At 48.6% G+C, this 13,869-nt stretch overlaps 1 protein-coding gene across 4 annotated transcripts in view; it reads right to left on the reverse strand.

Moving 5' to 3' along the window:
- Positions 1 to 9,596: 9,596 nt before the first annotated feature.
- Positions 9,597 to 13,869, reverse strand: part of LOC720406 (P2Y receptor family member 8) — a 72,612-nt gene continuing 68,339 nt past the window's right edge. For 3 of the 4 annotated variants that reach the window (XM_028842023.2, XM_028842024.2, XM_001115826.5), the window contains one exon: positions 9,597 to 13,125. In XM_028842023.2, the coding sequence (XP_028697856.2) occupies positions 12,022 to 13,101 (1,080 nt within the window). In that variant the 5' untranslated portion in view covers positions 13,102 to 13,125 and the 3' untranslated portion in view covers positions 9,597 to 12,021. Of the gene's footprint in view, positions 13,409 to 13,869 lie in introns of those variants that run through there. The other variant, XM_077989796.1, reaches the window with a different exon arrangement.

Raw genomic sequence — 13,869 nt, forward strand, 5'->3', positions numbered from 1 at the left:
TGTTTTTGTCCTTCCTTCCTTTCTTTTCTTTCTTTTCTTTCTTTTCTCTTTTCTTTTTCTTTCTTTTCTTTTCTTTTTTCTTTTCTTTCTTTTTTTGAGATGCAGTCTCACTCTGTCACCCAGGCTGGAGCACAATGGTACGATCTCGGCTCACTGCAACCTCCGCCTCCCAGGTTCAAGCGATTCTCCTCCCTCAGCCTCCAGAGGAGCTAGGATTACAGGCACCTGCCATCACACCTGGCTAATTTTTGCATTTTTAGTAGAGATGGGGTTTCGCCGTGTTGACCAGGCTGGTCTCGAACTCCTGACCTCAGGTGATCCACCCACCTCAGCCTCCCAAAGTGCTGGGATTACAGGTGTGAGCCACTGGGCCCAGCCGCGGGTGAGATATTAAATCATAAAGAAAAATAGCAAAGGAAGGCCGGGTGCGGTGGCTCATGCCTATAATCCCAGCACTTTGGGAAGCAGATAAATCACGAACTCAGGAGATCGAGACCATCCTGGCTAACACGGTGAAACCCCGTCTCTACTGAAAAATACAAAAAATTAGCCGGGCGAGGTGGCGGCACCTGTAGTCTCAGCTACTCGGGAGGCTGAGGCAGGAGAATGGCCTGAACCCAGGAGGCGGAGCTTGCAGTGAGCCGGGATCGCACCACTGCACTCCAGCCTGGGCGGCAGAGCAAGATTTCATCTCAAAAAAAAAAAAAAAAAAAAAAGAAAAAGAAAAGGAAAAATAGCAAAGAAAATTATAGCAATTATCTATGGAAGATGAAGTGAACGCTGCCACTTCCTGAACAGGTACAGGCAAAGCTGAAGGGTTCAGTGACCTACAGTGGGGGTTACTGGTAACCGTCACTGAAAACCCTGGAACTTAAAACAGCAAAAGTCAATTGCATTACAGCCTTGCAGGCCAGAAATCTGAAATCAAGGCATAGGCAGGGCCACGCTCCCTCTGAAGCCTCTAGGGGAGGATCCTTCCTGCCTCTCCCAGCTCCTGGGGTCTCCAGGTGTCCCTGGGCTTGTGGCCGCATCACTCCAGTCTCTGCCTCCGTCTCCACGTGGCCTCCTCCTCTGTGTCTGTGTCTCCTCCTCTCTCTCTTACAAGGACACCTGTTATTGTGTTTAAGGGACACCCTCCTCCAGGATGATCTCATCGTTAACCACATCTGCAAAGATCCTTTTTCCAAGTGAGGTCTCATTCCCAGGTTCTGGGGCTTAGGACATGGACATATCATTTGGAGCTCACCATCTAAACCATTGCAATTGTGTTTGGTTTCTTCTTGAGGCTCTAGGGGAGGATCCTTCCTGCCTCTTCCAGCTGCTGGGGGCTCCAGGCATCCCTGGACTTGTGGCCGCATCACTCCAGTCTCTGCGTCCGTCTCCACGTGGCCGCCTCCTCTGTGTCTGTGTCTCCTCTTCTGTCTCTTAGAAGGACACTTGTCATTGGACTTAGGGTCTACCTTAATCCAGCATGATATCTTGAAACCATGAACTAATTGCACATGTAAGAACCCTATTTCCAAATAAGGTGCTATTCACCTGGTAGACAAGTCGATGGGGAGACACGGATCCACCCAGTCCCCCATACCAGCGTTCCAGAAGGGGTGCCAGCTAACCAGAGATGGGGTCCAGCAGCCTGTAAGTTCTCCGTTATGGCCACAGCATTGAAACCCCACCAGGCAGAGATTTAACTGCTCAAAAGCCCTCACTACTGCAGCCCTCCTGCTCTCAACGTGCCCTTCAGAATTTCCTTTGCTTTTTTTTTTTAAGACTGACTCTTGCCCTGTTGCTCAGACTGGAGCGCAGTGGCATGATCTCGGCTCACTGCAACCTCTGCCTCCCAGGTTCAAGCGATTCTCCTGCCTCAGCCTCCTGAGTATCTGGGACTACAGGTGCCCACCACCACGCCCGGCTAATTTTTTGTATCTTTTAGTAGAGATGGGGTTTCTCTATGTTGGCCAGGCTGGTCTCAAACTCCCGACCTCAGGTGATCCACCCACTTTGGCCTTCCCAAGTGCTGGGATTACAGGCATGAGCCACCATGCCCGGCCAATGCCTGTTTTTTTTTTGTTGTTGTTGTTTCTTTGTTTGTTTTTGAGACAGAGTCTCGCTCTGTCCCCCAAGCTGGAGTGCAGTGGCGCGATCTCAGCTCACTGCAAGCTCCTCCTCCTGGGTTCACGCCATTCTCCTGCCTCAGCCTCCCGAGTAGCTGGGACTACAGGCGCCTGCCACCACGCCCCGCTAAATTTTTTGTATTATTATTTTTTTTTTTAGTAGAGACAGGGTTTCACCACATTGGTTAGGTTGGTCTCGAACTCCTGACCTCAGGTGATCTGCCCGCCTTGGCCTCCCAAAGTGCTGGGATTACAGGCATGAGCCACTGCACCCGGCCAATGCCTGTTTTTTGTTTGTTGTTGTTGTTTATTTGTTTTGTTTTTTGTTTTTTTTCTCTAAGACAGAATCTCACTCTGTCGCCCAGGCTGGAGTGCAGTGGTGCAATCTCGGCTCACTGCAAGCTCCACCTCCAGGGTTCACGCCATTCTCCTGCCTCAGCCTCCTGAGTAGCTGGGACTACAGGTGCCTGCTACCTCGCCCAGCTAATTTTTTGTATTTTTTTTTTTTCTTTTAGTAGAGACAGGGTTTCACCATGTTGGTCAGGCTGGTCTCGAACTCCTGACCTCAGGTGATCTGCCTGCCTCGGCCTCCCAAAGTGGTGCGATTACAGGCGTGAGCCACTGTGCCCGGCCAAATGCCTGTTGTGTCTAAGCCAGCCAGTCTATGGTATTCTGTGATAGCAGCCTGCAATGGACTAAGACATCCCATAAGAAGAGGAGATGAGGACACAGACACACATGGAGGGATGACCCTGTGAGGACACAAGGAGAAGACGGCGTCTCCACGCCGAGGAGGGAGGCCTCAGGAGGAACCAGCCGTGCCCACACTTTGACCTCAGACCTCCAGCCTCCAGGACTGTGGGAGAATCAATGTTTGTTGTCTAAGCTGTACAGCGTACAGAACTTTGCTATGGCAACCCCGGCAAACTCAGACACCCCATCCCGCCAGGCCGGGCTTCTCTCCTTAATGTCCTGTTTTGCATTGAGCCAGCATCGCATAGTCTGATGTTCAAAGATTCTCAAATGTGTGCCGGTTTGTAGGTTGTGTGTAATTCAGTTGCCAAGAACTGAGGAGATCCTACCGTCCAGGAAACACCTGGCAATGTCTGAAGATATTTTTGGCCGTCACGTCTGGGTGTGTGCAGTGTGGGGGTGTTGCTCCCATCTGGTGGGCAGAGCCCAGGGCCACTGCTCAACATCCTACAGTGCCTGGGACGGCCCCACCGCAGAGAGCCCTCCAGCCCCAAATGTCAGCTGTGCTGAGGTGGAGAAACCCTGAGTTAGCATGCGAGGGTTTGTCTATCAATCATCTATCTATGTATCTATGTTGTCCATCATTTATCCAGCTATTCATCTATCATGTATCCATCTATCTTGTCTGCGGATCTATCTATCACCCTTCCATCTATTTAGCCATGATATCTATCTATCTATCCATCCATCTATGGATCTATGTATGTATGTATTTATCTATCTATCATCTATGTTTGTATGTTTGTATCTGTCTATCGATCATCTATCTATCCATCTATGTATGTATGTATCTATCAATCGTCTGTCTATCCATGTATATATCTGTCTATCATCTATCTATCCATCTATGTATGTATGTATCTGTCTATCATCTCTGTATCTATCCATCTATGTATGCATGTATCTATCATCTATGTATCTATCCATGTATCTATGTATGTATGTATCTATCAACTATCTATGTATCTGTCCATCTATGTATGTATGTGTGTATCTATTTATCATCTATGTATCTATCCATCTGTATGTGTATGTATGTATCTATCATCTATGTATCTGTCCATCTATGTATGTATGTATCATCTATCCATCTATGTACGCATGTATCTATGTAGGTATCTATCTATGTATCTATGTATGTATCTATCTATCATCTATCTATTCATCTATGTATGTATGTATCTCTCTATCATCTATCTATGTATCTATATATGTATGCAACTATCATCTATGTATCTATCCATCTATGTATGTATATATGTATCTATCTATCATCTATCTATCCATATATGTATTTATGTATCTATCATCTATCTATCCATGTATATATCTGTCTATCATCTATCTATCCATCTATGTATGTATGTATGTATCTCTCTATCATCTATCTATGTATCTGTCCATGTATCTATATATGTATGCAACTATCATCTATGTATCTATCCATCTATGTATGTATATATGTATCTATCATCTATCTATCCATCTATGTATGTATGTATCTATCAATCGTCTATCTATCCATGTATATATCTATCATCTATCTATCCATCTATGTATGTATGTATCTCTCTATCATCTATCTATGTATCTATCCATGTATCTATATATGTATGCATCTATCATGTATGTATGTATCCATCTATGTATGTATATATGTATCTATCTATCATCTATCTATCCATCTATGTATGTATATATGTATCTATCTATCATCTATCTATCCATATATGTATTTATGTATCTATCATCTATCTATCCATGTATATATCTATCATCTATCTATCCATCTATGTATGTATGTATCTATCATCTATCTATCCATCTATGTATGTATGTATCTATCATCTATGTATCTATCCATCTATGTATATATATATCTGTCTATCCATCATCTATCTATTCTTCCTACCTGTCATCTATCTATTGTATCTACCTACCTACCTCATCTGTCATCTATCCCCCCACTTATGTTGTCTATGTATCTATTATCCATCTGTGTATCCATTATCTACCTGCATCTATCTAGCTATCATCTATTATCTATCTATCCATCCATTCTGTTTATCTATGTATCCATCTATCTATCATCTGTATAACTATCTATCTATCTATCTATCTATCTATCTATCTATCTTCTATCCATCTATTCACCTTTCTATCTTTCCATCATCAATGTATTATCTATCTACCTATCTATCTTCTATCCATCTATCCATCTATCTTTCCATCATCAATCTGTTGTCTATCTATCCATCTATCCATCATCTATACTTTCATCTATCATCTATCAATCTATCATCTACCTTTCATCTATGTATGTATGTATGTATCTATCTATCTATCTATCTATCTCCTATCATCCATTTATCAATCTATCATCTATCTACCCATGTATGCATCTATCTATCCATCTATTATCTATCCATGTATCTATCCATTTGTCTATTTTTTTTTTTTTTGAGACAGAGTCTTGTTCTGTCACCCAGGCTGGAGTGCAGTGACGTGATCTCAGCTCACTACAACCTCCGCCTCCCAGGTTCAAGCGATTCTCCTGCCTCAGCCTCCCGAGTAGCTGGGATTACAGGTGCCCGCCACCACGCCTGGTAATTTTGTATTTTTAGTAGAGACGGGGTTTCACCTTGTTGGCCAGGATGGTCTTGAATTCTGGACCTCAGGTGATCTGCCCACCTCGGCCTCCCAAAGTGCTGGAATTACAGGTGTGAGACACTGCGCCCAGTCTTAAACTCTTTTATCTATCTATCTATCTATCTATCTATCTATCTATCTATCTATCTATCTATCTGTCTGTCTGTCTGTCTGTCTGTCTGTCTGTCTGTCTGTCTATCATCTATCTATATCTATCTACCTACTGTCTATCTATTATCTATCTATCTGTATCTATCTACCTACTATCTATCTATCTATCTATCTATCTATCTGTGTATGTATCTATCTATCTATCATCTATCTGTATCTATCTACCTACTATCTATCTATCTATCTATCTATCTATCTATCTATCTATCTATCTATCTATCTATCTGTCTGTCTGTCTGTCTATCATCTATCTATATCTATCTACCTACTGTCTATTATCTATCTATCTATCTGTATCTATCTACCTACTATCTATCTATCTATCTATCTATCTATCATCTATCTATCTATCTATCTGTCTGTCTGTCTATCATCTATCTATATCTATCTACCTACTGTCTATTATCTATCTATCTATCTGTATCTACCTACTATCTATCTATCTATCTATCTATCATCTATCTATCTATCTATCTGTCTGTCTGTCTATCATCTATCTATATCTATCTACCTACTGTCTATCTATTATCTATCTATCTATCTATCTGTATCTATCTACCTACTATCTATCTATCTATCTATCATCTATCTATCTATCTGTCTGTCTATCATCTATCTATATCTATCTACCTACTGTCTATCTATTATCTATCTATCTATCTATATCTATCTACCTACTATCTATCTATCTATCATCTATCTATCTGTATCTATCTACCTACTATCTATCTATCTATCTATCTATCTATCTATCTATCTATCTATCTATCTATCTATCTGTGTATGTATCTATCTATCATCTATCTGTCTATATCTATCTACTATCTATCATTTATCTGTATCTATCTACCTACTATCTATCATCTGTCTATCATCTATCTATCTGTATCTACCTACTATCTATCTATGTATCATCTATCTATCTATGTCTCTATCATCTATCTATCTGTATCTATCTACCTACTATCTATCTATCTATCTATCTATCTATCTATCTATCTATCTATCTATCATCTATCTATCTATCTGTATCTATCATCTATCTATCTATCTACATCTATCTATCTCTACCTACTATCTATCTATCTATCAATCTATCAATCATCTATCTCTATCTACCTACTATCTATCTATCTATCTATCTATCTATCTATCTATCTATCTATCTATGTATCTATCTATCTATCTATGCTATTAGTTCTGTCCCTCTAGAGAACCCTGAGTAAAGCAATGGCGTTTTGTTTTTGTTTTTGTTTGTTTGTTTTCCAGCAGGATAAACGGACCAAGACAGGGAGCCTGTGAAGAGGATAAGACATTGGATCCAGCATCAAATGGGGTCTGTGTTTAAAATGCAAACCCCACAGAAATCAGAGACAGAAACACATTTTCCTTCTGCAGTGGAACAAAACAGAAGCAGCATCAACGCTGATTTTTTTTTTATGTTTTATTTTTAATTTTTACAGACACAGGGTCTCACCGTGTTGCCTAGATTGGCCCTTGAACTCCCGGACTCAAGCAGTCCTCCGGCCTGAGCCTCCCAAAGTGCTGGGATTACCGGCATGAACCACCACGTCTTGATGGAGGCTGAGACTTTTTGGAGTGCCTCCCTCTCTCCATGTCCTGCCAAGGACAGAAGTAAAGTTTTCCATCTTAAAACACGGGTGTGAGTCAACAGACACGTGCTATCTTTTTACTCAAAGCTCGGCAAGTGAACACACGGAGTCAGCTTCCAGGAAACATTCACAGATGTAAGAGGGGGTGTCGGTCGCTCTCCATAGCCAAGTGGCTGCACAAATCGTCATAAAGGCAAAAAAAAAAAAAAAAAAAAAAAAAGTGAAGCACTTTGCCTGCTTGCAACGTCTTCATTTGCGGGAGGATGTCGGCGTTCTCACACAGTGTCGAGGAAGGATATCCTCTCGGCTTCCTCTGACTCAAGCTCTCAGTTTTGTTTACAAGGCAGTTTAGGGATCTTCTGTGCATTGCCCTGAAGGTGTTACTCTGAGGTTTTTCACGGGTTCCGCCCCCCACCCCCACGAGACACACCCAAGGCCCACGCTGAGCACCTGTGGTTGGATCTCCTACGGGGTCTCTTGCTGACTGAGGCCTTTCAGTCCTGGAGGCTCCTGTATCAGCTTTGCTTTCTAGGGTTCAGCTTTGGGACAGTCTAGAGAAGCAGGAGGACAATTTCTCTCTTTCTGTGGAAGTTCTGGGTCTCTCCTGCAGCCCCCAGTTCCCTCTGGAGGCTCGAGGGGAGGATCCTTCCTGCCTCTCCCAGCTCCTGGGGGCTCCAGGGGTCCCTGGGCTTGTGGCCGCATCACTCCAGTCTCTGCCTCCGTCTCCACGTGGCCTCCTCCTCTGTGTCTGCATCTCCTCTTGTGTGTCTTAGAAGGACACCTGCCATTGCGTTTAGGGCCCACCCTACTCCAGAAGGATCCAATCTCAAGGTCCTTAACTTAATCACATCTGCAAAGACCCTGTTTCCAAATAAGGTCTTACTCACAGGCTCTGAGCATTAGGCTACGGACAGATGTTTCTGGGGGCCACTATTCAATCTACTACAGTTGTATCCAATTCCTTCTGGGGGGCTCTAAGGGAGGATCCTTCCCGCCTCTCCCAGCTCCTGGGGGCTCCAGGGGTCCCTGGGCTTGTGGCTGCATCACTGCACTCTCTGCCTCTCCTTCATCCATGTGTGGAAGAGCGCTGTTTCCCAGGGAGGTTCCCCCGCCTGGAGCCTGCAGACCAGCTCACAACAGTGGCTCATTTTTCTGGAGACATGTGGACATTCAGGCTGCACTTGCTGGTACACCATCCTGGCAGTCCCACGTCTACGCCTGCCTCACTCACCTTCACCAAAGACCACGGCTCGGCAGAGGGCAAAGGCGGGAAGGCTGGTTTCATGCCACGACGGCACATGGCAGGGGGATCTGGAGCGTTCTGAAGGAGGGGATGGGGTGCTCGGTTTATGAAGCTGACCTCCAGGGTCTGCAGCACTTTATACAGAACCGTGCAGGGGCTCACGCCTGTCATCCCAGCACTTTGGAAGGCTGAGGTGGGCAGATCACCTGAGGTCAGGATTTGGAGACCAGTCAGGCCAACATGGTGAAACCCCGTCTGTACTAAAAATACAAAAATTAGCCGGGTGTGGTGGTGCGTGCCTGTCATCCCAGCTACTCAGGAGGCTGAGGCAGGAGAATCGCTTGAACCCAGGAGGCGGAGGTTGCAGTGAGCCGAGATCACACCATTGCACTCCAGCCTGGGTGACAGAGTGAGACTCTGTCTCAAAAAGAAAAAAACAAAAACAAAACAAAAAACACCCAAAAACCAAAAACCAAAAAAACTCTGGTCCTTCAATCAAGAAAAATCAGAAAACACAGAGCTATTGTCTCCAGGGATCCTGGATGCCTTCATGATGTCATTCATGAAGCAGACTTAGGGGGTGATGGAGAGAATGAGCCACCAGACTGCTGGGCATTGCGGAAAAAAAAAAAAAAAAAAAAAAAAAAGCTTCCTGTGCTATCCAGACAAAAAACAAACAAAAAACAAAAAAACAGAAACAAAAACACACACACAAAAAGAGCATTACACATTACAGGGGCGTCATTCTTCCAGGAGCCTTCATCTGTCTCTAGTGGCCATAGCTGGGAGATTACATCCAAAAAGCACAAAAGAAGTGAAAATGAAAATGGCCTGTCCCTGCCTTAAGTGATGACATTACCTTGTGAAATTCCTTCTCCTGGCTCATCCTGGCTCAAAAGCTCCCCCACTGAGCACCTTGTGACCCCCCCCACCCCTGCCCACCAGAGAACCCCCTTTGACTGTAATTTTCCTTTATCAATCCAAATCCTGTAAAGCGGCCCCACCCCTATCTCCCTTTGATGACTCTTTTTGGACTCAGCCCGCCTGCACCCAGGTGATTAAAAAGCTTTATTGCTCACACACAAACACACACACACACACACACACACACACACAGCACTCCCTGGGATCCAGCCTGGGGCACAGTGGGCCTCCCGAAATGACCCACCCAGGAACCAGCGCGTTGCACTGGTCCACATCACAGTTTCAGGATGTCAGAGTGGATTCAATGCGTGTGTGCATTGGCGGGAGCTGCTGAAATGAAATCCCAGAATTCCTAGCAACTGGGGGCTTAACACGAGTTTATCTTCCTCCGGTCCTGGAGACCAGAAGTTTGAGATCCAGGTGTGTCAGGGTCACACTGCCTGGAAAGCTCTAGGGGAGGATCCTTCCTGCCTCTCCCAGCTCCTGGGGGCTCCAGGTGTCCCTGGGCTTGTGGCCGCATCACTCCAATCTCTGCCTCCGTCTCCACGTGGCCTCCTCCTCTGTGTCTGTGTCTCCTCTTCCGTCTCTCACAGGGACACTGGATTGGGCCCATTGTAAACGCAGGATGGCCTCGCCTTACTTCATTACGTTGCAGGGACATGGATGCAGCTGGAAACCATCATTCTTAGCAAACTATCACAAGAACAGAAAACCAAACACCGCATGTCCTCACTCATAGGTGGGAACTGAACAATGAGATCACTTGGACTCGGGAAGGGGAACATCACACACCGGGGCCTATCATGGGGAAGGGGAGGGGGGAGGGATTGCATTGGGAGTTATACCTGATGTAAATGACGAGTTGATGGGTGCTGACGAGTTGATGGCTGCAGCACGCCAACATGGCACAAGTATACGTATGTAACAAACCTGCACGTTATGCACATGTACCCTAGAACTTAAAGTATAATTAAAAAAAAAAAGTACAAAAAAAAATTACATTTGTAAAGAGCCGGTTTCCAAACACGGTCCCATCCTGTGTTCCGGGTGGACACGGGTTTTGGGAATGGTTGGATTAATTACTAAACCATCTCTGTTTTCCTTCCATGGTAATGATGGCAGGAGAGAAGCGCCAACACAGGGCCCCTGAACAGCAGCTTTGGCCTCCGTCGGTGTCCCCAGTGCACAGAAAGGGAGGGGCTGGGCATCCGAGGCCACCCACTATGGAGACTGCCCAGAGCCCCTGGGCGGATGGCCAGCTCTCCCATTCTCGCCTCCAGAACCATCTTTCTCACCCAACAGAGCCAGGAATCCAATTCCCTGTAATGTGCGGACGCCTGTGGGGAGTCAGACCTCTTCTTTACGCTAAACCAGCTCAGGTATTGGGGCTGGTGCAGGCACGTCTGGTGCAGAGGAAGAAAGACAAACACACAGTCTGCTCAACACCACCCACACAGCATGGAGGGGGCCCAGCGACTGACACCCCTGCAGGTTCCTGCGGTCCACACCTGTGTCCGGTGCTTGATCTCCAAACGGTCTCACGGGTCTGGCCAGTTGCCTGCTCCCCGGACCCCGGATGGACTCGCCGGGGGGGAAACACGAGGCAGACAATGCGCAGAAGGCCGGGAACTGCGGAATCAAGCTGCACCCTTGGGTTGGGATGGGCTGGGACCCATCTCACCGAGCCTCGTTTCCACACCTGGGCCTCCGAGGTCCTCGTCCTGAGTCAGGGAGGCCTGATGGTGGTCCAGGGGCCTGATGGGACCTCCTTCACTCTCAGGGATTCACAGAAGCAGAGGAGGGGTGGGGGGCCCTCCAAGCCAGGTCAGAACAACCGTGCCAGGAATCACCGTGGTCAGCTCCAGGTTGGGGGGTGCGGTGGAGCAGGGAGCAGATGTGGGGAACACGGGAGTAGTTGAGCTGCAGGAACCTCAGGTGCTCCCGGAGTCATCAGAGATGAAGTATATAAATCTGTCCTCGTTCCTCTGAAAGAAGAATTCCAACCACAGCCAGCACAGTGGCCCTGAGTGAAACCAACAGCAATGTCGGTGTGCACCACACTAAGGAGACCAGCACCTCTGGGGGAGAATAAAGGCCAGAACCACAGCTAAGGGACGACGTCAGCAAGGAGAGGAGCTGGGAATGGGGCTGGCAGGTCGCCCAGGGAGGATATATCCAGAGATGGAGTGGCCGAGGGAGCGGGGCTGGTTGAATGTCCATGCTCCGGGACGGACAGGTGTGAGAAGGAGTGTCTAAGGAACTCAGGGGTGGACACCCCGGCTCCACTAAAAAAAAAAATACAAAAATTAGCAGGGCGTGGTGGCACACGCTGTCTGGTGCATGGCACAGAGAGGCAGAGGCCCCCGCTGCAGCCTCACAGAGCGCCCTGTGCGCCGCTGGGTTTTGCTGGTTTCTCTACCCTCAGTGAAACCTGGAGACCTTTCCTCACCGGTGCCTCTGCAGTGCCCGGGAGAAACGCAGCTGTTCTCCCTGAACCTCTGGCACCGTGGCCTCTCCATGCGCCCCTGGCTCTCCAAGCTGCACCCCCGGAGACTCAGAACTCGCTCTCCTGCCTCATGAGGCCGGGCCTGGGGGCTCCCTCCAGCCCTTCGGGGTGCGCACCGGCCTCGGAGCGCACGGACGTGGTCCTGGCGGAGAAGAGGCTCTCGCGGCGCGTGTCCAGGGGGTCTCCGGGCACCTGACGGCAGCCCAGATATTCCCGCAGGCGCAGCTGGAATTCCCGGGAGGCAAAGTAATACACAAACGGGTCCAGACAGTTGTTGAGGCAGCTGAGACACAGCGTGAGCTTGTAGACGTGGTAGTAACTCTTGCCGTAGAACAGGCGACCCACGATGTGCGCCAGGAGCACGAAGTTGTTGGGGGCGAAGCAGGTGACAAAGGCCAGCAGGACCACCACGGCCAGGCCCACCGCGCGCCTCCGCTGCTCCCGGCCGTGCGCCTCCTCCGTGCGTAACAGCTTGAGGATGGTGGCCGTGTAACAGGCCACGGTGACCACGAAGGGGATGAGGAACAGCAGGATGAAGATGGTGAAGAGGAACACGGCCCACATGGCCACGCTGGGGAGCATCGTCCACTTGAGGACATCGAAGCAGGTGACGATGCCCAGGGCGTGCACCGGGTAGGTGAGGTCGGTGCGCGCCAGCGGGGACAGGGCGGCCAGGAGCAACAGCCAGGTCCCGGCGCACGCGGCCACCGCGTAACGACGACGGCGCCAGCGCTTGGAGCTGAGCGGGTACAGGACCCCCAGGAAGCGCTCCACGCTGATGCACGTCATGGTGAGGATGCTGGAGTACATGTTTGCGTAAAAGGCCACGGTGACCACGTTGCACAGCAGCACGCCGAACACCCAGTGGTTGCGATTGCAGTGGTAGTAGATCTGGAACGGCAGCACGCTGGCCAGCATCAGGTCCGTGACGCTCAGGTTGATCATGAAGATGACCGACGGGGATTTGGGCCCGATGCGTCGGCACAGGACCCACAGGGAGAACAGGTTCCCCGGGATGCTGACCAGCGCCACCAGCGAGTACACCACCGGCAGGGCCACCGCGATCGTCGGGTTCCGGAGCATCTGCAGCGTCGCGTTGTCCGGGCCGGTGCTGTTTGGGACGTGCATCCTGGAGGGGTCCTCGCCCGGGCTCTGCAGAGGGAAGGGCGCACGGCTCAGGGGCGCGGGCGGGGAGGTGGCTGCCGGGAGGGCTCCCCGGGGACCAAGGAGGGTGGGGACGTGCGTTCGCAGACGGCTCCCTGTCTCCTCCATCCCTCCCGCCCTTCCTCCCTCCTTCCCTCTCCTCCTTCTTTCCCTGCCTGTCTGCTTCCTTTCTTCACCCTCTGTCGTTTTCTTCTTTCCTCTCTTCTCCCCTTTCTCCTTCCTTCCTCCTGGCTCCTTCCTTCTCTCCCTCCCTCCTACCTTCTCTTCTTCCCTCCTTCCTTCCCTTCTTTTCTGTTCTCCCCACTCCCTCCCTTTTCCCACCCTTCCTTCCATCACTCCCTCCCTCCCTTCTCTGCTTTCTTCCTTCCTTCCCTCCTTCCTTCTTTCCCTCCTTCCTCCCTTTCTCCCTTCCTACCTTCCGTCTTTCCTCTTTCTCCTCTTTCCTTCCTTCCCTCCCATCCTTTCTTCTCTTCCCTCCTTCCTTCCTTCGTTCCTTCTTTCCCTCCCTCCCTCTTTCCTCCTTTCCCTCTTCCCTTCCTTCACTCCTTCCCTCCCTCCCTCCTTCCTCCCTTTCTCCCTTCCTTCCTACCTTCTGTCTTTCTTCTTTCTCCTCTCTCCTTCCTTCCCTCCCTCCTTTCTTTCCTCCTTCCCTCCCCTCCTTCCTTCTCTTCCCCCCTCCCTCCTTCGTTCCTTCCTTCCCTCCCTCCTTCCTCCCTTCTCTCCCTCCCTCCC

This window comes from Macaca mulatta, chromosome Y, assembly GCF_049350105.2.
Source record: "Macaca mulatta isolate MMU2019108-1 chromosome Y, T2T-MMU8v2.0, whole genome shotgun sequence".
NCBI lineage: Eukaryota > Metazoa > Chordata > Mammalia > Primates > Cercopithecidae > Macaca > Macaca mulatta.